The 22,453-nt window shown below is 36.8% G+C and overlaps 2 protein-coding genes across 2 annotated transcripts in view; both read left to right on the top strand.

Moving 5' to 3' along the window:
* Nucleotides 1–1,670, top strand: part of LOC137731301 (putative GATA transcription factor 22) — a 6,761-nt gene extending 5,091 nt beyond the window's left edge. Inside the window, exons 3-4 of the mRNA XM_068470398.1 lie at nt 755–1,055; nt 1,264–1,670. Of these exons, the coding sequence (XP_068326499.1) occupies nt 755–1,055; nt 1,264–1,626 (664 nt within the window). The 3' untranslated portion in view covers nt 1,627–1,670. The remainder of the gene's footprint in view (nt 1–754; nt 1,056–1,263) is intronic.
* Nucleotides 1,671–5,085: 3,415 nt separating this feature from the next.
* Nucleotides 5,086–10,586, top strand: LOC137730440 (glycine dehydrogenase (decarboxylating), mitochondrial). Its single transcript, XM_068469432.1, has 15 exons — nt 5,086–6,885; nt 7,036–7,281; nt 7,381–7,458; nt 7,548–7,648; nt 7,735–7,930; nt 8,064–8,189; nt 8,344–8,529; nt 8,634–8,747; nt 8,877–9,029; nt 9,181–9,369; nt 9,477–9,554; nt 9,638–9,763; nt 9,849–9,947; nt 10,039–10,156; nt 10,286–10,586. Exons 1-15 carry the CDS (start codon nt 5,635–5,637, stop codon nt 10,372–10,374), a joined length of 3,150 nt encoding a protein of 1,049 aa, XP_068325533.1. The 5' UTR covers nt 5,086–5,634; the 3' UTR covers nt 10,375–10,586.
* Nucleotides 10,587–22,453: the final 11,867 nt, after the last annotated feature.

Raw genomic sequence — 22,453 nt, forward strand, 5'->3', positions numbered from 1 at the left:
CACCAGGAGATCAACAACTGGGTATGTGTTTAAGCTTGGTTCTGGAACCATCTCTTGGTGTAGCAAGAGACAGCCGACGGTATCATTGTCAACCACAGAAGCAGAGTATAGAGCAGCAGCAATGGCAGCTCAAGAGAATGTATGGCTGGTACAGTTGATGAGTGATCTACATCAACCAATAGATTATCCAGTACCATTGTACTGTGATAACCAATCGGCCATTCGCTTGGCGGAAAATCCAGTCTTTCATGCAAGAACTAAACATGTGGAAGTGCACTACCACTTTATCAGAGAAAAAGTTCTACAAGAAGAGATTGAGATGAGACAAGTCAAGACGAATGATCAAGTTGCGGACTTGTTCACAAAAAGTTTAAGTACAGGCAAGCTCGAAAATTTTCGCTGTTTGCTCAGCACAGTGCAAAGAATGAGAGCTGACATTGAGGGGGAGTGTTGAAAATCAATGTCAAAGTTAGGCAAGGAAAGTTAGTCAATGTTAGGTATGATTGAATAAAAATTATTAGGTGCAATTAATGTGTTTTGTGTGGTAATAAATAATCTTAGTTTAATCATTTGGTTTGCTATAAATACCTAAGTTCTCAAGCATTGTAAATCATTCAAAGAAAAACAAAGCCTAGAGCTAAAGAAGAAAAGCTTTGCTAATTAGTTTGTTTTGTGAGCTTTCTTTAAGTGTGTGCTCTATTTTCTTCTTCTTGGGATCATTAGAGTTATCTTGGATACTCTTCTTATTCAACAGAGAGGTGGGTAAAAGTAATAATAATATTAGGCCAAGGGCAGTAAAATGGATGTCCTCCAAGATGAGGTTGATGCAAAAGATGACCAACCCAGATCTCGCGCCAGCCGGTACCACTGAAAATCATATACTTGCAGCTGCTGGGAATGCTGAGCATAAATTCCAAGTTGTACAGCATCAAGAAAATAGTGATCAAACCAGCTTTTCCAGAAATAGCAACAATACTACTCCAGATGTTAGGGTTTGTTCTGATTGTAACACCAGCACAACCCCACTTTGGAGAAGCGGCCCTCGCGGTCCCAAGGTAAATTAAATGATGTACTTACTGTCTATAAAATATTCTATGTTGTAAAGACTGTAAATCTAAACTGCACACTCTCATCCATAAATAAACATGGCTGATGGTTCAAAATTATAGTCTGACAGTAAGTGATAAGGCAAATATATGTTGGGTAGATATAATATGTTCATGAATCAAGTATTCAGCTGTGTGCATATGTGTGTTGTTTCAGTCACTATGCAATGCATGTGGAATCCGACAGAGGAAAGCTAGAAGAACCATGGCAGAGGCTGCGGCTGCTGCTGCAAATGGGTTTGTAGTCGGCGCCACTGACACTTCATCTGCCAAGGGTAAGGTGGCCAACAAGGAGAAGAAACCGCGCGGAAGCCATAGTACTAATGTTACACGATGCACGAACAAGAGCAAGCTCATTGTCACCGACACTGCATCAGTACCTCCCAACAACAAAATTAATAGTAATAATAATAAGATTTGTTTCAAAGGTTTGGGTTTTCAACGAGTGTTTCCTCAGGATGTTGCTGAAGCTGCAATCCTTCTAATGGAGCTGTCTTGTGGCCTAATCAATCACTCTTAATTTTCATATTCCATTACATTTTTGTTCTCCCTCATCTTTTAATATCGAGGATTTTGTTTTGTTTTCGTTCCTTTTCTGTGGTTTTACTAGAGTGTAGGTTGGGGTAATAAAACCAAAGAGTTACTTGAAGAACATTAATTTGCTGAAATTGTAACTGTAATTTATTTTACGCATTGGTAAACTGTGAGCTATTGATTAATGGTGGAAATTAGCACATTTGAACGAGTAGTCAAGTTAATTAGAGCATTGAGTCTCTATCTTAATCCAAGTTTGAATATGGTTTTTCTCATCAATTTAGATTAGATTAGTATACCACTTCTCTTAAAAACTAATGACATGTTACTTACAGGAATGAAATGAATGAAAATCATTTTGGATTTTTGAGTTTCATGTGCTTACTAATGCATATAGAATTTAAAAAAAAAATTTATTTCATAATCCAATACTAAAAAAGTAGAAAACACTCCTTGCTTCTTCAAATCCTAAATTTCCAATTCTTAACTTCTCTCGTTCCTATTAAGTAAAATATTGTCATAGACTCATATGCACTGTTTTAAAAATACCCCGTGTAGTGCCACCTAGGCGCTAGGTAGTTTGCCACTGTCCCGATTAATGCCTAGACATTTGAAATTTTAGAAAGGGGGCCTAGACCTATTGAGGCGCCCGCCTAAACACGCTTAGATTGCGACTCATTTAGACAGAAAATAGATAATTTTCATTTTGCATTTTCTTTTTAATAAATTGTAAGAGAGTTGTTGAATACTTAAATGAATACACATTATATTCTTGTTCCCTATGTTTACATTATGTTTCAATACTTCATAATATATGTCATTCTATTTTGTAATTTATAATGTAATTATATATATTTTAAGTATAAACAAACACTTATTTACAGGACATATAATAGATTTACTTAAATCCGTTTAGGCGCTAGACCCCAGTTCGCCGTTCGACTAGCGCCTAACTTCTTTTAGAACCGAGGTCATGTGTAATGGGCGGTGCTTATTGAAGATAAGAGAGTTAGAAAAGTAGGTCTAAAAGAAGGTTATGAAATTGAGCTCATGAGTGGATGTCATCAAATGAAATGAAACCTCTCGGCCCATGGTTCATGTGATCAAAGACGGTCAAAGATGATTCCATGGTAATTAAGAGATGCAAAAATGTTTCTGTGAGTATTTCTGACATATAGAATTTCACCACCAATTGATCACTCTTTTACCAAAAAAAAAAAAAAAAAAAGAAAAAAAAAAAGAAAAGGTCAAACTGAGCCTAAAACATTACGACAGTGACCTAACTTCCCTCGTACCAATTGTAAGAATTCTAAGGAGTTTACAAATGCACCTACCCTTTGACTAAAACTAACTCCACGTTCATCAATCTTATGTTGAAAATTAGATCTTGAATGTAACTTTCACATTTAGTCAATACATACTTTATTATCTCTAAGGGGAGTAGGTTTTATTCAAGCAGCTGTAGAAAATTTGCAACAATACAAGTTACATAGCTGATGTGTATGTATTTATCAACAATTGGGTAATTGTGTCTAGTCTCAAATTTTGTATTCAATTACAAATTGTAAGTAATTGAGTTAAAATCGTTTGACTATCATACCATCACTGATATTAAATATAGTTATAATTTGAGTAATTGTGTAATTGTAACTGTCATGCAGTTATTTTGAGTTGACCGTTTAACAAAATAGAGTAAAAAAAATTTAAAATTAATTTTTTTCCCTTGTGTATGAGGATGTTGAAACAATGTCCTTTTTAGCCAAACTATTTAGTACTACGGTCTAATGATATTCTTCTTCACTTCTTAGTAAGAGGTATTAAGTTCAATTCTTGTCAAATGCGAAGTTATACCACATTATTATGTTAAGTCCATTACAAGGCTTAGCCCACTTTACCATCCATTTTAGTGTAAATACTATCGTTTGTTAAAAAAAAAATATATATCATTCCAACAATGCCATTACCTGCAATTTTTTTTTTTCCTTTTTTTCTTCATTTCCAAAATTGTAAATCCTTTTTATTTCTATATTGTGATAAAATTGTGGATACCAAGCATTTTCCACGCATGCCACCGCAACCTAATTTTAACTCTGAAAAGTACACAGTGTGGATTCCCCCGGGGATTAAAAACTGGAAAGGTTGAGACCAAGTACTAGATTGTCAGCCACAGACATCTCTCTCCTCTCAAGGATGATCCCTTGTTTTTTATTTTACCAAATTTACCCCACCACCAAATACAGTTGGCCCCACCAAAATGTAAATCTGGCAATTAATTACAAATTTGGAATTGGAATATTCAACCAAATTTCCGTTACCACAAATGTTCCATCATTATTCATCTGCTTAGATCTAATGACGTGTTTATTAATTCGTAATCAAATTGAGCGGAATTGGACTGAGAGAGAATTGGATTGAGGATAAATTGAAATGAAGTGGAATTAGAATCAGATTCCTGTTGAAGTTGTTTACTAAAACTGTCTGGAATCGGAATAGGAATAATGTTGAGTCTATATAAATTATTTACTAATTCACTTCAATCGGAATGAAAACTAGGTTGATTACTATATTGCCCTTACATAAATAACTTATTTTCATACTAATTAATTAAATTAAATTCTTAATTAAATTTATATAATAAAAGTCATCTATATAAGCATATATAAATGGGTTTTATTTATTTATTAAAAGATGGCAAGAATGATGTTGAATCTATATAAGTTGTTTACTAATTCACTTTAATCAGAATGAAAAGTAAGTTGATGACTAAATTGCCCTTGCATAAATAAATTATTTTCATACTGATTAATTAAATTAAATTCTTAATTAAATTTATATAATAAAATTATCTATATAAATATATATATATATAAATAGGTTTTTATTTATTTATTAAAAATGACATAATAAGTGTCAAATGAAGGTAATGTTGGGATGATAAGAAACAAGTGAGGGCATAATAGAAATAAAAGATGCATTCCCGATTCCCTTACCCTCAAGGAATTTAAATACCTCACAAAACTAGGGAATCCCGTTCCTCCAATTTCAGGAATTAGATTCATTGTTTCGTGTGGGCTCCACCACTTTTTGATTCCTTAATATTTAGTAAATACTGGAATACTCCGTAATCGAAATTCAATTCTCTTTTCTTATTCTGATTACCCTTACGTAAACGTGCCATGAGTATGTTGGAAAAATGTTGGATGCAATTATGTTCGTATTTCACACGTAACACATAAAAGTTAAAAAAGTGATAAATACAAAAAAATATATTACATGACTACACTTAAATTTCGAGATTTTATTGTTAGACTGACGACCTAATCCTAACCTTAGATTAATTTTCAAATTTTGTTCTCATTGTGTGTGAGGTGATAAAGGAGATAAGTCTAATGTGATAGAAAAGCTGCCAACAAATTACAAAAAGATTCCCAGATTTTCAACTGCAAATCCAGCGGATATTCATCAAAAACTCCATTGGTTGGCGCGTGTTTTTTCTCCCTCCCCTCTCCTCCCTCAATACTATTTGGAGAAACCCATTCATTCAGATCCATTGAAACTCAATCTCCTTTCCTCCAATCCCTTCCATACGTTCATGATTTTGTGAACCATAATTTCTCTATTTTTTTTGTGGGTTTTTATGCCCCCCAAAATAATCCTGTCCTTTTCTCCATAGGTGCCCAGTCACCCACCACCCACTACCCACCACCACCAGCAGACCTTGAAACTCCATCGCATTTTCTCCAAAATTAATATAAATGAATTATTTAATATTCAAATATTTATATATAGACAAAAGCCGCCACTGATTTCACTTATCAAAAACAAACCCACAACCACCAACTTGTTTTCTCACTCCCTCCAATATAATAACAGAGAAAGAGAAAAAGCAACAAACTTTGGAGGAAAAATTCATATTTTTACAAGTTATCTCACCAACCCAGTCCGCATTTCGAGCACCTCTGGGTTTTTCCAAACGCAGTCGTTTTCAGCTTCCATGGAGCGCGCGAGGCGGCTGGCGAACCGGGCTTTCGTGAAGCGCTTGGTCTCGGAGGCGAAGCAGTTCCGCCAGAACGAGAGCTCTGTTCTGGGCTCCTCCACCTCCCCTGTTCTCTACGCGCCGTCGAGGTACGTCTCCTCACTCTCCCCATGCTCCTTGACGCGCTCCAGTCCCAGATCAGACTCGCTTCTCTCGAGAAACGCGTCCCACAATGCCGGGTTCCAAACACGGTCGATTTCCGTGGACGCATTGAAAAACAGCGACACTTTTCCCCGCCGCCATAACTCCGCCACGCCGGAGGAGCAGACCAAAATGGCGGAGTTATGCGGGTTCGATGGCCTTGATTCGCTGATCGACGCCACCGTGCCCAAATCGATTCGACTCGAAACGATGAAGTTTCCGAAATTCGATGAGGGGTTGACAGAGAGCCAGATGATTGAACACATGAAGAATTTGGCCTCCAAAAACAAGATTTTCAAGAGTTTTATCGGGATGGGATATTACAACACTTATGTCCCACCTGTAATTTTGAGGAATATTATGGAAAATCCAGCTTGGTACACTCAGTACACTCCTTACCAGGCTGAGATTTCCCAGGGGAGGTTGGAATCTCTGCTCAATTTCCAAACTTTGATCACTGACCTCACCGGCCTTCCCATGTCGAATGCATCACTGCTGGACGAGGGGACCGCGGCTGCGGAGGCAATGGCGATGTGTAACAACATCCAAAAGGGAAAGAAGAAAACTTTTGTCATTGCCAACAACTGTCACCCCCAGACCATTGATATTTGCAAGACTAGAGCTGATGGTTTCGATCTTAAGGTTGTTACCGCGGATCTTAAGGATGTTGATTATAGTTCGGGTGATGTCTGTGGTGTGCTTGTTCAGTATCCGGGGACTGAGGGCGAGGTTTTGGACTATGGGGAGTTTATTAAGAATGCTCATGCCAATGGGGTTAAGGTTGTGATGGCATCTGATCTGTTGGCGTTGACAGTGTTGAAGCCGCCTGGTGAGTTTGGGGCGGATATTGTTGTTGGTTCTGCGCAGAGGTTTGGTGTTCCAATGGGGTATGGAGGTCCTCATGCGGCTTTCCTCGCCACCTCACAAGAGTACAAGAGGATGATGCCAGGGAGAATTATCGGTGTTAGTGTTGACTCCTCAGGGAAGCCTGCGTTGCGTATGGCGATGCAGACAAGGGAGCAGCATATCCGGAGGGACAAGGCTACCAGCAACATTTGCACTGCTCAGGTTGGATGCTATTCTTCATTTGATATGTCTTATGATTTCCTTTCTAGGGTGAACTGTTGAAAGTTTGAAATTTCGATCCAATGATAGTAGCATTTATTTCAATTTGATTGACTTGGCTTTGTTTGATTGGGTATATTGTTTGTTTTATAGGCATTACTTGCAAACATGGCTGCTATGTATGCTGTATATCATGGACCCGAAGGCCTTAAAACCATTTCCCAAAGGGTTCATGGTCTTGCTGGGGCATTTGCAGTTGGATTGAAGAAACTTGGAACAGTGGAAGTTCAGAGCCTTCCCTTCTTCGACACTGTGAAGGTTAAGGTTGCTGACGCACATGCAATTTCCGATGCTGCTAACAAGCTTGGATTAAATTTGAGAGTAGTAGACTCGAGCACTGTAAGTTTTTTTTATCAGTTATTTGACTAAATGTTCTCTGAGGACGGAGAATGGAGTGCTTTTACTTCACGAGGTTGCTGAATGTTAACTCCTTTTCAGATCACTGTTTCGTTTGACGAAACAACTACCTTGGAGGATGTTGACAAGCTTTTCAAAGCTTTTGCTTTGGGCAAGCCTGTAAGTATTTCATATCTTTACCATAAAGTTGATAATTTCAATTTATTATAAAGTGCATCCATTTATTAAGAGCTTTGTTTAATTTTCAGGTGCCTTTCACTGCTGCATCTCTTGCACCAGAAGTTCAGCCTGCAATTCCTTCTGGGTTAACAAGGGAGAGCACGTTTCTAACCCATCCGATCTTCAACTCGTATGCGTCTTTCCAAATGATTTGAACTCTCACAGCCTATATTTGAAAACTAGACTGAGTTTTTTCATTTACTGTCTATCTATTAGGTATCATACCGAGCATGAGTTGCTACGATACATTCATAAGTTGCAATCGAAAGATCTGTCTCTATGCCACAGTATGATTCCCTTGGGATCTTGTACCATGAAATTGAATGCAACAACTGAAATGATGCCAGTGACATGGCCTAGTTTCACCGATATTCACCCTTTTGCTCCTACAGAACAGGCTGAGGGTTACCAGGTAACTCAAAACGTTAACTTACAAAGGAACTTAAAACAGTTACTTTTGTTCCCCTAAATTTCTTTTTGCTACGTTACATTCCTTCATGCAAATAGAAATCTGATGCTATATGTTGTAAAATAATAAATTTCAGGAAATGTTCGGAGATTTGGGTGACCTATTATGCACCATCACTGGGTTTGACTCTTTCTCTTTGCAACCCAATGCCGGAGCTGCTGGAGAGTATGCTGGGCTGATGGTTATTCGGGCATATCATTTCGTAAGGAATCCTGAGTTTTACATTTTTGTTTTCCCTCTTTATAATATGTGTTAGCAAGCGCTTTGCTGTCGAGCTTAAACAAACACTTTACCTTGAGGTCTTGACCTAAAGGTTTTATTCTTGTTACTAATCACGCTGAACCATCCCACTGTAGGCAAGAGGCGATCACCACCGCAATGTGTGTATTATTCCTGTTTCGGCACATGGTACCAATCCTGCTAGTGCTGCAATGTGTGGAATGAAGATTGTAACTATTGGAACTGATGCCAAGGGAAACATCAATATTAAAGAGCTGAAGAAGGCTGCTGAAGCAAACAAGGATAACCTATCAGCTTTTATGGTAAGCATCCTACGTCGGAAGAGATATCATTTGAAAAGATCAGATACGGATTTGTGTCATTTGAAAAAGATTGGATAATAATTTGACCATATTTCACATTACAGGTGACATATCCTTCAACTCACGGAGTGTATGAAGAAGGTATTGACGAGATATGCAAGATAATTCATGACAACGGAGGTCAAGTATACATGGACGGGGCTAACATGAATGCGCAGGTCTGTATCTCCTTCTATCCATGCTTGATAGTTATGTACTTATAATTAAAATTCAAATAGTTTCTTCCATGCGAACTTTTTTCTTTTGTTGTCGCGTGTTCCATCTGACGAAGCTTTTTGTTCTTTCAGGTTGGTCTGACAAGCCCAGGTTGGATTGGAGCTGACGTTTGCCATCTCAATCTTCACAAAACATTTTGCATTCCACACGGAGGTGGTGGCCCTGGCATGGGTCCTATTGGTGTGAAGAAGCACTTGGCACCCTTCCTACCATCCCATCCTGTGGTAACTACTCATTACATCGAAGCTTTCATGCAATTCTGTAAACTCAAGAAATAATCGATTTAGCTTTTCCATGAGAACAAAGTAATTCTGGTTTCAAAATTTTGGATTGCTTACATGCTGGATGTCTAAGTTTTGTGCCATTGTACTGAAGGTATCTACCGGAGGCCTTCCTGCCCCCGACAAGTCTCAGCCACTTGGAACCATCTCTGCTGCACCTTGGGGCTCTGCACTCATTTTGCCAATCTCTTATACTTACATAGCCATGATGGGGTCCAAGGGACTCACCGATGCATCAAAGATAGCAATTCTGAATGCAAACTACATGGCCAAACGCTTGGAGGTTCCACTTAGCTCCTTCACTCTTGTTTTGCTTTACAATTTGAGGTTACGGTTATACTCTATGTTAAATTTCCTCTGTTTGCTCATTTAGTCTATCACTTCTTACAGAATTACTACCCCATTCTTTTCCGTGGTGTCAATGGAACTGTTGCTCATGAATTCATTGTTGACTTGAGAGGATTTAAGGTATATTATTAACATTTGCCTCAATTTGTCCTCGCTTTTTCAATCTTTCTAATTGAACTCTGCTGCTTCTTTTTTCCTTGTAGAATACTGCTGGGGTAGAGCCTGAGGACGTCGCCAAGCGTCTCATGGACTACGGATTCCATGGACCAACAATGTCATGGCCTGTTCCTGGCACTCTCATGATCGAACCAACAGAAAGTGAAAGCAAGGTACACCTCAACAGAGATTTCATTTTAGTTTTTTCTCTGCTGTTTTTCTTCGGGTTAAAGTTATATTAATGTTTCTTGCTTGCAGGCCGAGTTAGACCGGTTTTGTGATGCTCTAATTTCCATCAGAGAAGAGATTGCTCAGATTGAGAAAGGAAAAGCCGATCTTCACAACAATGTCCTTAAGGTAAAATCTCAGTTCATCATCTCTCTCCTCTAAAGACTATAAGTTACTCATTTTACATAAGTATAAAAAGGTTTTTGAACTCCTTCTGCAGGGAGCTCCTCACCCGCCATCACTTCTCATGGGAGATGCATGGACAAAGCCATATTCCCGGGAATATGCAGCCTTCCCCGCTTCCTGGCTCCGTTCTGCCAAGTTCTGGCCTACTACAGGTATGCAATTTACACCAAAAATAAAGAAACTACAATGGCATGGACGTTGCTAAGTGTTTACTGTACATTCATTTTGGTATTGTCTGATTACCTTTATTGAAGATTGAATTTTGTTTACTATTGTATCAGGACGTGTTGACAATGTGTATGGTGACCGTAACCTCGTCTGCACCCTTCAACCGGAGGCGGTGGAGGAACAAGCAGCAGCCACTGCTTAGTCATCGGCTTGGTGATTTAAGCTCAACACAAAGTCTGGTCCTGGATGTGTTATGAAATCATCATCAATTTCTTCTTCTTACTCCCACATTGTATATAATTTCTTGAATACAGGCACTTATATCTGGTGACATTTTCATTTCCTATTCACTATGATGACGATTATCTTTTCTAATAACATGTGTTGCTAATTGCAACTCATCAGATGTTGTAATTATCATTTCCCTTCATTAGGGATTTTTTTTGCCAGTTGATCACGGAAGTGCACGGACCCTCTTGCACTTAAGTTTGAATATTTTTCCTAGGCTAGATTAGTTTAGGCATCCTCATGTCCAAAACATATTTTGAAAAAAAAATCTCTGTATATTATTTAGCCTGTCACTATCAAACGAATAAGTTTTGAGAAACTGATCTTAATTTGACAGTATTTATTGTCAATTTGTGACATCTAGATTTTAGGAAGAATAACAAAATCATTGTTGCCTCACTTGAATTTTAAAAAGCACATTGCAAGAGCGTATGATGATCGATCTAATAACAATATAACATTCCGTCTCTACTTTATTGGATGTCTTATGTTTAAATCACACGAATGCAAATATGATGTATTTGTACTTAGTTTAGTACTCAAATGTGGCCCATTGTGATTTGTGGTCATTTAATGTCCGGTTATAAAAATAATTTGTAGAATCCCTATTGTTTCGTTAACTTCAGAATTAAGTCTACAAGTAATTTTAAAAGAATCTCACTTTTTTTCTCGGGATATAAAGAATCTCAAATTGTAGATGCCAACGTAAATATTTTAATTGATGTTTATATATATATATATATATATATATTTTTTTTGTCGAACATTAATCTAACTTGAATATGGTACATCTGAAGCAACAACTAATAAACCTCGATTTCAAAAATCAATTCAAAGTACAAAAGAATAAACAAATAATCAATATTAATCAAACAAGGCATTCCCGGCATGCAATCTACTACTTGTTGAAGTTCTTGAGCAACTGATCGAAGGTGTTGGCCGTACATGCAAGCTCAATTGGCCCGTCAATCTTTGCATCGAACACATCCGGCTCCGATTTCTTGACGAGTTGTTGGAGAGTTGGATTCAAGAGATACTTCAAAGGAACTTGGTATAGCTTTCGTTCTTGTCCAACGTACACATTGATTGAACCTTTCTTGGGGCGCTGGGACTTGCTTAAAGCCGTGTAACTTTTCCTGGAGTACTGGGACTTGCTCAACTTCTTGACGAACGTACTTGTCTTTTCTCGAAGACTGTTTGCAAGATTCATTGTTTCTACTTCTCCTGGACGACTAAACGAAGGGTTTTCTGAAAGTTAGGGTTTAGTGAGAATTGGAAAGAGAAGAGACGAGAGCAGGGTTTTTTGAAAGATAGGGCTAGTTGGACGTGAAGATTGGAGACAAGAAATTGGAAGGCAAGAACTGAGAGACCGAAGGTCCAGCAGTCTTTATATATGATCAATAAAAGCGGCAAGGGTTTCCAAATCCTAGTCCTTAAGGGTTTCCTAAAAATCATAATATTCGGAACAAAATCATAAATATTCGGAACAAAATGATGAATAAAAAAACAATATTGATTGTAGCAGTCTTGATCTCTTAATTACTTGGAAACCAAGGATTCTTTATCATTCACATTTGGACTTGGTATTAAAGGTTGAGATTAAAGCACTAAAAACACATTCAAATCCAATGATGGATCACCATGCATTCCTTGGTCAGCTTATATCTTAGATTTTATAGTGGGCGTAAATTTCAATTTTTTGGAGGAGTTTCAGGTACTTGTCTGATTACTTTTAGTAACGATTGAGTTTCGTTGACTCTATTGCATCAGGACGTGTTGACCACCGGAAGCGGTGGGGGAATAAGCGGCAGCCACCGCTTAAGTCTTCAGCTTGGTGCTTTGAGGTTGAGCTCAACACAAAGTCTTTGGTTATGGACCTGCTGTGATGGTCTAAAAAAAGAAAAAAAAAATTGTTGATTAATTCCTGGACTCTTCGCAAACAAGACTCTAAAAGCTCAACTGTAATCACGTTTGATCACTATCATATTGTTTTCTGTTTGGTCATTCGATCATTATTATACGAGAAATTTTATTTAAACCCATCTAACATCTTTCTACATCCAACTTACTCTTTCTCCCCATATTATTTTTAATTAAAGAACTAATATCTCTTTAAACCCAAATTTACTACCTAAACTACCCTAACAAACCCATTTTAAAATATAAATTTATCTTTACTCTCATTTAGAAAATAAAATCCCAAATGAATAATTTGGTAAAGTTTCTACTTGTTTATGAGAATGAAAGCTTTCTGGAGTTCGACTTTTGTGGACAAATTGAATAATTTGGTGAAGTTTCTACTTGTTTATGAATATTCCATATCTTGTTTTCTTGATATCCATGTCCCCATATTTTTATTTGCATAAGCATAAAGTTCCGTGCTTTCGTATGCCTGCCTTCATATTTTACATGGGTCTTGCAGCATTCATGCTTGTAACTGATACAGTGCAAGGACCATATCTGCAGTTCAGTCCAAAGAGATGGGGTCCCATCACCGGCATAAGAGGATACTTGACATCTGCTTTCCTTACCATGGGATTCAAGGTCATGGCTCTTCTGTTTGCTGTTTATGTAACCTGGCCATTGCTTGGCTTTCCGGCCTTGGTTTCTGTCATTCCCTTTCCAGTTGGCTGCGTTGCTCAACTTGCATTTCAGACGGGTCTTGAAAAGCGTAAGTCATCTTCCTGGCCTCTAGTTCCCATTATTTTTTAGGTAGTTATAGTTATTTTAGATTCATCAATGTTTTTTGTTCTGGAGTTAGATCCAAGGATTTTGGCATCTATTGGAATTCTTCTTTTGTCAAGCTTGAAGATTGAACTTTACTTCCTCGAAATCGACCACCAAAATTCAAGGTAGATTAATGTTTTGCACAAGCTAATCAAGTTAGGACCAAAGAAATTCTCTAATGCCTAAAACGAATTTAGTTTAGAAGTAAAGATGTAATACAAGGGAACATTCACAAGGCACATAAATATAAGAAACTCTACAATCACCGAATTTTATTCCTAAACTTAAAAAAAAAAAAAATTGAAATCAAGCGAAAAAGACTTGCATAAATCGATTCATACCTTGGTTTGAGGATTTAAAACTTCAAATTACCATCCATTGATAAAAGAGCTTGTTTTTACTCTATGAGCTCTTTGAGCTTTAGCCATAATTAACATAGGATAAAGATTGCGTGGTGGTGGGTTTGATTATTCGGTGTGGGTTTATTGAAAAAATTTAGTTTTATTGTTAATTCATATTGTACTTGATGGTAATTATGTAATAGGGTAAAAGAGACAATTCACATTTAAAGTTTAAGTTTGGTGTAAAAAGAGGTTATATAGGTTCAATTAAAATTTCTCTTATTAAACTCCTACTAAAGTTTTATTCCTAATGTATTTTTTTACTAACATTTGACAGTCGTAAATCAGTTATACCAAATAATAAACCGTGCGCATTTTTTTTTATCTTTATATATTTATTTATTTTTAGTCATCCCATTAAATAAAACAAACGAAACAACGTGTAAGATTCAACCTAGATTGTATAAGGAAAAAAATAATGTGTGGTAATCGTTTATGTACATGTCTGTGTTGGATATACTTTCTTCTCGGAGTGCACCATAGTTTTTACATGATGTAGTCCAAAAATCATAATATTTGGAACAAAACGAAAGTTCAAAAATAATATTTGATTATAGGCCATAACTTTGGAATAGACTCCGAGTTTATAAACGAGCCTTGGTGTACGTAGAGTTTATGCACATCGTGACTTGTGGTTGTTTAATGTCCGGTTATAAAAAAAACCCTTGTAAAATGATATTGTTTCTTTATAAAAAAGACAAACACACACCAGAGAAGAAGGTATTAGCTTCAGGAACTTTAAAAGAATCTCACTTTTCTCCTCAGAAAAATAAAGAACCTCAAATATAAAAATGAATTCAAAGTACAAAAGAATCAACAAATAATCAATATTAAACAAACAAGGTAGCGCGTGCATGCAATCTACTACTGTTTGAAGATCTTGAGCAACTGATCGAACGTGTTGGTCGTACATGCAAGCTCAATTGGCCCGTCAATCTTTGCATCGAACACATCCGGCTCCGACTTCTTGATGAGTCGTTGGAGAGTTGGATTCAAGAGAAACTTCAAAGGAACTTGATATAGCTTTCGTTCTTGTCCGACGTACACATTGATATAACCTTTCTTGGGGAGCTGGGACTTGCTTAAAGCTGTATAACTTTTCTTGGAGTAACGGGACTTGCTCAACTTCTTGACGAACGTACTCGTCTTTTCTCGAACAATGCTTGCAAGATTCATTGTTTCTACTTCTACTTGACGACTAAACGAAGGGTTTTCTGAAAGCTAGGGTTTAGTGAGAACTGCAAAGATAAAAAAATGGGAGGTACGGATTGGAGAGACGAGAGGAAAAAGCTAGGGCTAGTTGGACGTGAAGATTGGAGACAAAAAATTGGAAGGCAAGAACTGGGAGATTGAAGGTCTTGTATTTATAAATAATAAAAAAAAAAAAGCGGCTAGGGTTTCCAAATCCTAGTCTGCAAGGGTTTCCAAACTGGTCCAAAAAATCATAATATTCGGAACAAAATGATAAATAAATAAAATATTGATAATAGGAGTCTTGATCTCTTAGTTACTTGGAGACCAATGATTCATAGTAGTTTATCTTTGAATTTGATATTAAGGATTGAGATTCAAATGCAAAAAACGCATCCAAATTAAAGGATGGATGACCATGCGTTCCTCAATCACTAGGTAAAAAATCTGGATAAGAATATGAACTCTCACTAGTGGTAGAGAGTTTACATCTTCGGTTTTCTAGTGGGCGTAAATTACAAATTTCTTGGAGGAGTTTCAGGTTTTTTATGCTTTTAGTGACGGTTGAGATTCGTTGACTATATTCTATCACGTGTTGACAATGTGTGTGGTGACCCGCAACCTCATCTGGAGGAGAGATTTTTCAATGTGACCGGTGCACGGGGTAGTACACTACGTCATAATGAAAAATTTCTCCAACAGGAGGCGGTGGTGGAACAAGTGGCAGCCACCGGTTAAGTCTTCTGCTTGGTTCTTTGAGTTTGAGCTCAACCCTAACTGTCGGGTTATGGACGAACAATGTCATACATATATATCCTGGCACTGTCGTGATCAAACCATGAATAGACAAAGATTTTTTTTTTTTTTTTTTTTTCCTGCTCTGATGGTCTAACAAAAAAATAAGATTTATTTTGTTCATTAATTCCTGGACTCTTCGTAAAAGACTCTAAAAACTCCAACTGTTATCATGTTTGATCAACTATTATATTAAATAGTACTTTCTTTTTGGTCATTCCTTTTACTACTGTTTTATTCTTAATGTATACCAAGTAATTCATGTTTCTTGCTTGCAAGCCGAGTTAAGACGGGTTTTGTTATGCTCTAATTTCCATCAGAGAAGAGATTTGCTCAGGTTGAGAAAGGAAAAGCCGATCTTCACAGCAATGTCCTTAAGGTAAAAGCTCTGTTCATCTCTCTCCTCCAAGATTATAAGTTACTCAATACATAAGTATAAAATAGTTTTTGAACTCCTTCTGCTGTTCTGCAGGGAGCTCCTCACCGGCCATCCCTGCTCATGCATGCAGCTTTCCCCGCTTCCTGGCTCTGCTTTCCCCGCTTCATGGAAGTTGCTAATGTTGTGCTAGGATAGCACCAAACTAAATGGAACCAACTCAAGCTAACCCATAGGAAATTTTATCAAATGAAAATGCAAGAACAAAATATAAAAGACACAAAGATTTTAACGAGGTTCCTCCACAGTTAGTGTAACTGGAGTACGTCCTCGGAGCAGTAGGAGCTCACCCAATAATCCACTATCAACCAAATGGGAGTTTACAAAGTGTTGACAATCTCACAACCCAAAAGCCCAATACACCAATAGCTCTCACACACCAAAGAAACAAATAGAGAAAGAAATGTAAAGAATAATTTCTTCTCTATACATATAGCTCAAAGCTATTACAACAACAATTACTTTGGTTGATGATTACCAATCAAATGAAGCAACAACTTCTTCTTCTGTTTTAGGCTCTCTGCAACTCTCCCTTGCTCTCTGCAAAAAAGGAGCTCTCTCTTCTCTATTGTTTCCTTCTCTTAAACCGAAATGAGCCAACACCTACGGGTGTTGAAGAGAACAAAAAACATTTCTTTTTCAAAAGCAATGGTTTTTTCCCTTTTTTTCTCCCCAAAACAGGAAAGGTGTTCTCCACCTTCTTTCTTTAGCCGAAAGGTCTTTTGGACACTTGTCCACTTGGCCACATACTCCAACAGCTAAGTGTTGCTATACATTCATTTTGGTATTGTCTGCCTTTATTGACGATTGAATTCCGTTAACTATTGTTTCAGGACGTGTTGACAATGTGTATGGTGACCGTAACCTCATCTGCACCCTTCAACCGGAGGCAGTGGAGGAACAATGAGCAGCCGCTGCTTAGTCTCTTCGGCTCGGTGCTTTACCTCAACACAATGTCTGGTCACGATGTTATGAAATCGTCATCAATTTCTTCTTCTTACTCCCACATTGTATACAATTTCTTCAACACAGCCCTTCACATCTAGTGACATTTTCATTTCCTCATTATGATGATGACGATTATCTTTCTAATAACATGTGTAATCCTCGTTATGAATTATCTTTTTATCACGGAAATGTGCCGACGCTCTTGCATCTAAGTTTAAATCTCTAGGAATAGTTTAGGCATCCTCTTGTCGAAACATATTTAAAAAAAAATAAAATAAAAAATAAAAAAAAAATAAAAAGTCTGCGCATATTATTTGGCCTGTCACTTTTGGGAAGAATAACAAAATCATTGTTCCCTCACTTGGATTTTAAAAAGCACATTGCAAGAGTCTATGATGAGTTGGTCTAACGGTCACCACTTGATTGGATGTCTTATGTTTAATTTATACAAATGCAAATACGATATTTTATTGTAAGTGAATATGATATATATTTGTACTGGGTTTCATTCTAAAATGCTAATATGATATATATGTGCTTTTGGAACGTTAATCTAACTTGACACGGTACATCCGAATCAATAACTAATTAATAAACCTTCATTTCAAAAATTAATTCAAAGTACAAAAGAATGAACAAATAATCAATACCAATCAAACAAGGCATTGCGTGCATGCAATCTACAACTTTTTGAAACTCTTGAGCAACTGATCGAAGGTGTTGGTCGTACATGCAAGCTCAATTGGCCCGTCAATCTTTTCATCGAAAACATCCAGTTCCGACTTCTTGATGAGTTGTTGGACACTTGGATTCAAGAGATACTTCAAAGGAACTTGATATAGCTTTCGTTCTTGTCCAGCGTACACATTGATATATTCTTTCTTGGGGGGCTGGGACTTGCTTAAAGCTGTGTAACTTTTCTTGGAGTACTGGGACTTGCTCAGCTTCTTGACGAACGTACTCGTCTTTTCTCGAAGAATATTTGCAAGATTCATTGTTTCTACTTCCCCTCGACATCTAGACGAAGGGTTTTCTGAAAGCTAGGGTTTAGTGAGAACTGGAAAGAGAAGAAACTGGAAGGCACGGATTGGAGAGAAGAGAAAGGGAAAAAGCTAGGGTTTTTTTTTAAAACTAGGCTTAAGTTGGACGTGAAGATATATTGGAGACAAGAAATTGGAAAGCAAGAACTGAGAGACTGAAGGTCTAGCAGCGTTGATATATAATCAATAAAAGCGACAAGGGTTTCCAAATCCTAGTCTGCAAGTGTTTCCAAGTTGGTTCAAAAACATCATAAGAGTCGGAATAAAATGATGAATAAAAAACAATATTATTATTTATAGGATTCTTGATAAATAGTTTATTTGGAGACAAATGATTCATTATTATTCACCTTTAGATTTGATATCAAGGGTTGACATTATAACGCTAAAAACGCATCCAAAGTCAAAAATGGATGACCATGCATGTCTTTGTCACTAGGTAAAGAATCTGGATGAAACTATGAACTCTCGCTATAGTGGGAGGGTTTATATCTTAGCTAGATTTTCTAGTGGGCGTAGAATTCAATTTTGTGGAGGAGTTTGAGGTACTCGTCTGAATACTTTTAGTGACGATTGAGTTTCTTTGACTATACTGTATCAGAACGTGTTGACAATGTGTGTGGTGACCGCAACCTCATCTGCACTACAACTTCAACCAGAGGCGGTGGAGGAACAAGCGGCGACCACCGCTTACGTATTCAGCTTGGTGCTTTGAGATGGAGCTTATGTGATGGGATAATCATTTGTGTATCTGTGTTAAAAATGAAGGATAATGCTAAAGAAACTAAAATTTTAAATTAAATTTGTAAATAAATGACGTGGTTGTTGATGATTTGATTATTACTCAAACATTAATTAACATGCTTATTTTATATTTGTGACACATTATTTGATTTGCAAATTTAGTTTAAAATTTTGATCTCTCCAACATTGTCCGTGTTAAAACACTTCTTCGGAGTGCACCATAGTTTAGTTTACATGATGTATGTAGTCCGAAAAAATCATAATCCATGGAAGAAAACGAAAAATAAAAAGATAATATTGATTATAGACCATAACTTTGGAATATACTCCGCGTTTATGCACGAGCCTTGGCGTATGGCCGAGTGACGATTGGGTTCCAAATTTGGACAAGTCCATACACAAAATGGAACAAAACCAGTTTTATTTTAAGATTTTTTTTCGAATTAGAGAGTAGAGAGAGAGTAGGGCCCCTAAACAAAAATTAAATTTATAATTAACCATAATTGAGTAAGAATTGCAATTAGATATATAAAATACTATTACTACTAGGCAGTGGCACTACGGTGAGAGCTTGCGTGCATTAAAAACATGAACAAATGCTAAAATCAAATTACAGGATCCTAATGAGTATATCCTAATGAGGTCACTAATTACATAAGCAGAGTGGGAGTTACGATATCAAATATCTCCTCTAAAATGTGAGAGATATTATTAAATTTAAGTAGACACTAAAGTTCATCTCATAGCTTTGAATAATTGCATTATCAGTATGCTTGCATTATGACTATCAAGTTTTGAATCTTACAATACGCAAATGGAAAACATAAAATTTACACAATAGAAAAAGTGATAGTGGTGAGTCCCACTTCACTTCTTTCTATCTATTGTTTTACACTTTCATTTCGAACCAGCACTTTACATTTGTCGTATTCTACTAATGTATTACGTCTCACATATTTTGAAGCGCACAATACCTAAACATAAATATACAATTAACTCAAAAGGAAAGATGTCTATCTTCTTAATATCTTATTCTTATCACTAATTGAAGAATGTATATAACATGGAGTGAAGTGAAGTCCACTTGCACAAGGCAATGCCATCTTGGTCACAAAGAGCCATAAAACACCACCATCATCACCACAATCCTAACCGTTGGATATCCAACTCATCAAAAAGCCGATCTTCAGAACAATGTCCTTAAGGTAAAGGCTCTGTTCATTTCTCTCCTCCAAGACTATAAGTTACTCATTTTACGTAAGTATAAAATGGTTTTTTCAACTCCTTCTGCGGGAAGCTTAATTCTCACGCGCCATGACTACTCATGGGAGATGCATGGACCATAGTCCCGGGAATATGCAGCCTTCCTCACTTCCTGGCTCCGTTCTTCCAAGTTCGATCTGGCCTATTACAGGTACGCAACTTACAACAAAAATAAAGAAATTACAGTGGCATGGAATTAGTTGCTAAGTGTTTGCTGGTATTGTCTGATTGCGTTTATTGACTATTGGATTTCGTTAACTATTGTATCAGGACGTGTTGACAATGTGTATGGTGACCGTAACCTCATCTGCACCCTTCAGCCGGAGGCGGTGGAGGAACAAGCAGCAGCCACTGCTTAGTCTCTTGGGCTCAGTGCTTTGAACTCAACACAGTCATTGTTCCCTCGAATTTTAAAAAGCACATTGCGAGAGCACATGATCAGTCCATCTAATAATGACATTCAGTCTCCACTTTGTTGGATATCTTATGTTGAATTCACACGAATGTGAATACGATAAATATTTCTACTAAGTTTAATACTAAAACATGGCTCATTGTGACTTGTTGTGGTTGTTTAATGTCCAGTTACAAAAATACTTTGTTAAACTTTAAAAGAATCTCACTTTTTTCCTCAAAAAAATTAAAGAACTTCAAATTGTTGATGGCAACGTAAGTATTTTATACGTGAATCAACAACTTATAAAACTCGAATATAAAAATTAATTCGAAGTACAAAAGAAAGTACAAGTAATCAAATATTAATCAAACAAGGCAGTGCGTGCATGCAATCTACTACTTTTTGAAGATCTTGAGCAACTGATCGAAGGTGTTGCTCGTACATGCAAGCTCAATTGGCCCTTCAATCTTTGCATCGAACACATCCGGCTCCGACTTCTTGATGAGTTGTTGGAGAGTTGGATTCAAGAGATACTTCAAAGGAAGTTGATATAGCTTTCGTTCTTGTCCAACGTAAACATGCATTGATATAACCTTTCTGGGGGCGCTGGGACTTGCTTAAAGCTGTGTAACTTCTCTTGGAGCACTGGGACTTGCTCAACTTCTTGATGACCGTACTCGTCTTTTCTTGAAGAATGTTTGCAAGATTCATTGTTTCTACTTCTCCTCGACTAAACGAAGGGTTTTCTGAAAGCTAGGGTTTTTTTTAAGCTCGAGCAAATTGGACGTGAAGATCGCAAGAGAAGAGATTGGAAGGTAAGAATTGAGAGACTGACGGTCTAGATCTAGCAGTGTCTATATATAATCAATAAAAGCGGCAAGGGTTTCCTAATTGGTCCAAAAAATCATATTCGGAACAAAATGATAATTAAAAACAATATAATTGGAGGGGTCTTGATCTCTTAGTTACTTGGAAACCTATGATTCTTAGTTATTCACGTTTGAATTTGATATTAAGGGTTGAAATTAAAACGTTAAAAACGCATCCAAATTCAAGAGTAGATGACCATGCATTTCTTGGTCACTAGGTAAGGAAACGGGATGATCAAGTAAAATAAAAAAAGGAAAAAAAAGAAGAATATGATTATAGACCACAACTTTGGAATGGACTCCGAGTTTATACACGAGCCTTGGTGTATGGCGAATTGACGATTGCGTTCCAAATTTGAATCGCCAGCCCATACATAAAGGGAACAAAACTTCTTATTCCAAGACTTTATTTCAAATTTTTGTATTACAGAGAGAGAGAGAGAGAGTAGGGTCCTCTAAACAAAAATTAAATGAATAATTAACCATTGATTAAGACATAATAAGAAATGCAAATAGATAAAATACTATTACTAGTAGGTACTAGGCTCTACGGCAAATTTGAACCACATTATTGCTAGTATATTGTGAGGCTTAGCCTATTCTACCATCCTTTGGGGTAAAAAAATATAGTTTGTTCAAAAAAAAAAAAAAAAAAGAAAAAAAGTAGCATAGAATGATTGTATTCTCAATATGTAAGCGGTACGACTATCAAGTTTTAAATTTAACTATATATAAATCGTAAATATAAAATCTACACAATATGAAAAAGGATAGCGGCAAGTCTCACTTCACTTCTTTCTATGTTTTGTTTTACACTTCAATTTTAAATAAACATTTTACAATCGTCATATTCTCAGTATGCATCTATTATATCTGTCAAATCCTAAAGCGCACAATCTCTAAATCATAAATACAAAATCAATTCAAAAGGAAAGATGTTTACCTTCTTACTATCTTATCACTAATTGAACAATGCATATAAGATGGAGTGAAGTCCACTCAGCAAATGCCATTTTGATCACAAAGAGCCATAAACACACCATTATCATCATCACAGTCACAACCGTTGGTATCCAACATCTACACATCCAAATCTCATCGCACATAATCAACGGTCATGATCAAGTGAAATCAACGGTCAGGATCGAGTGAAGAGTTCTTGCACTTGAGTTGGGGATGGTG

Source organism: Pyrus communis, chromosome 1 (genome assembly GCF_963583255.1).
Source record: "Pyrus communis chromosome 1, drPyrComm1.1, whole genome shotgun sequence".
Classification (NCBI taxonomy): Eukaryota; Viridiplantae; Streptophyta; class Magnoliopsida; order Rosales; family Rosaceae; genus Pyrus; species Pyrus communis.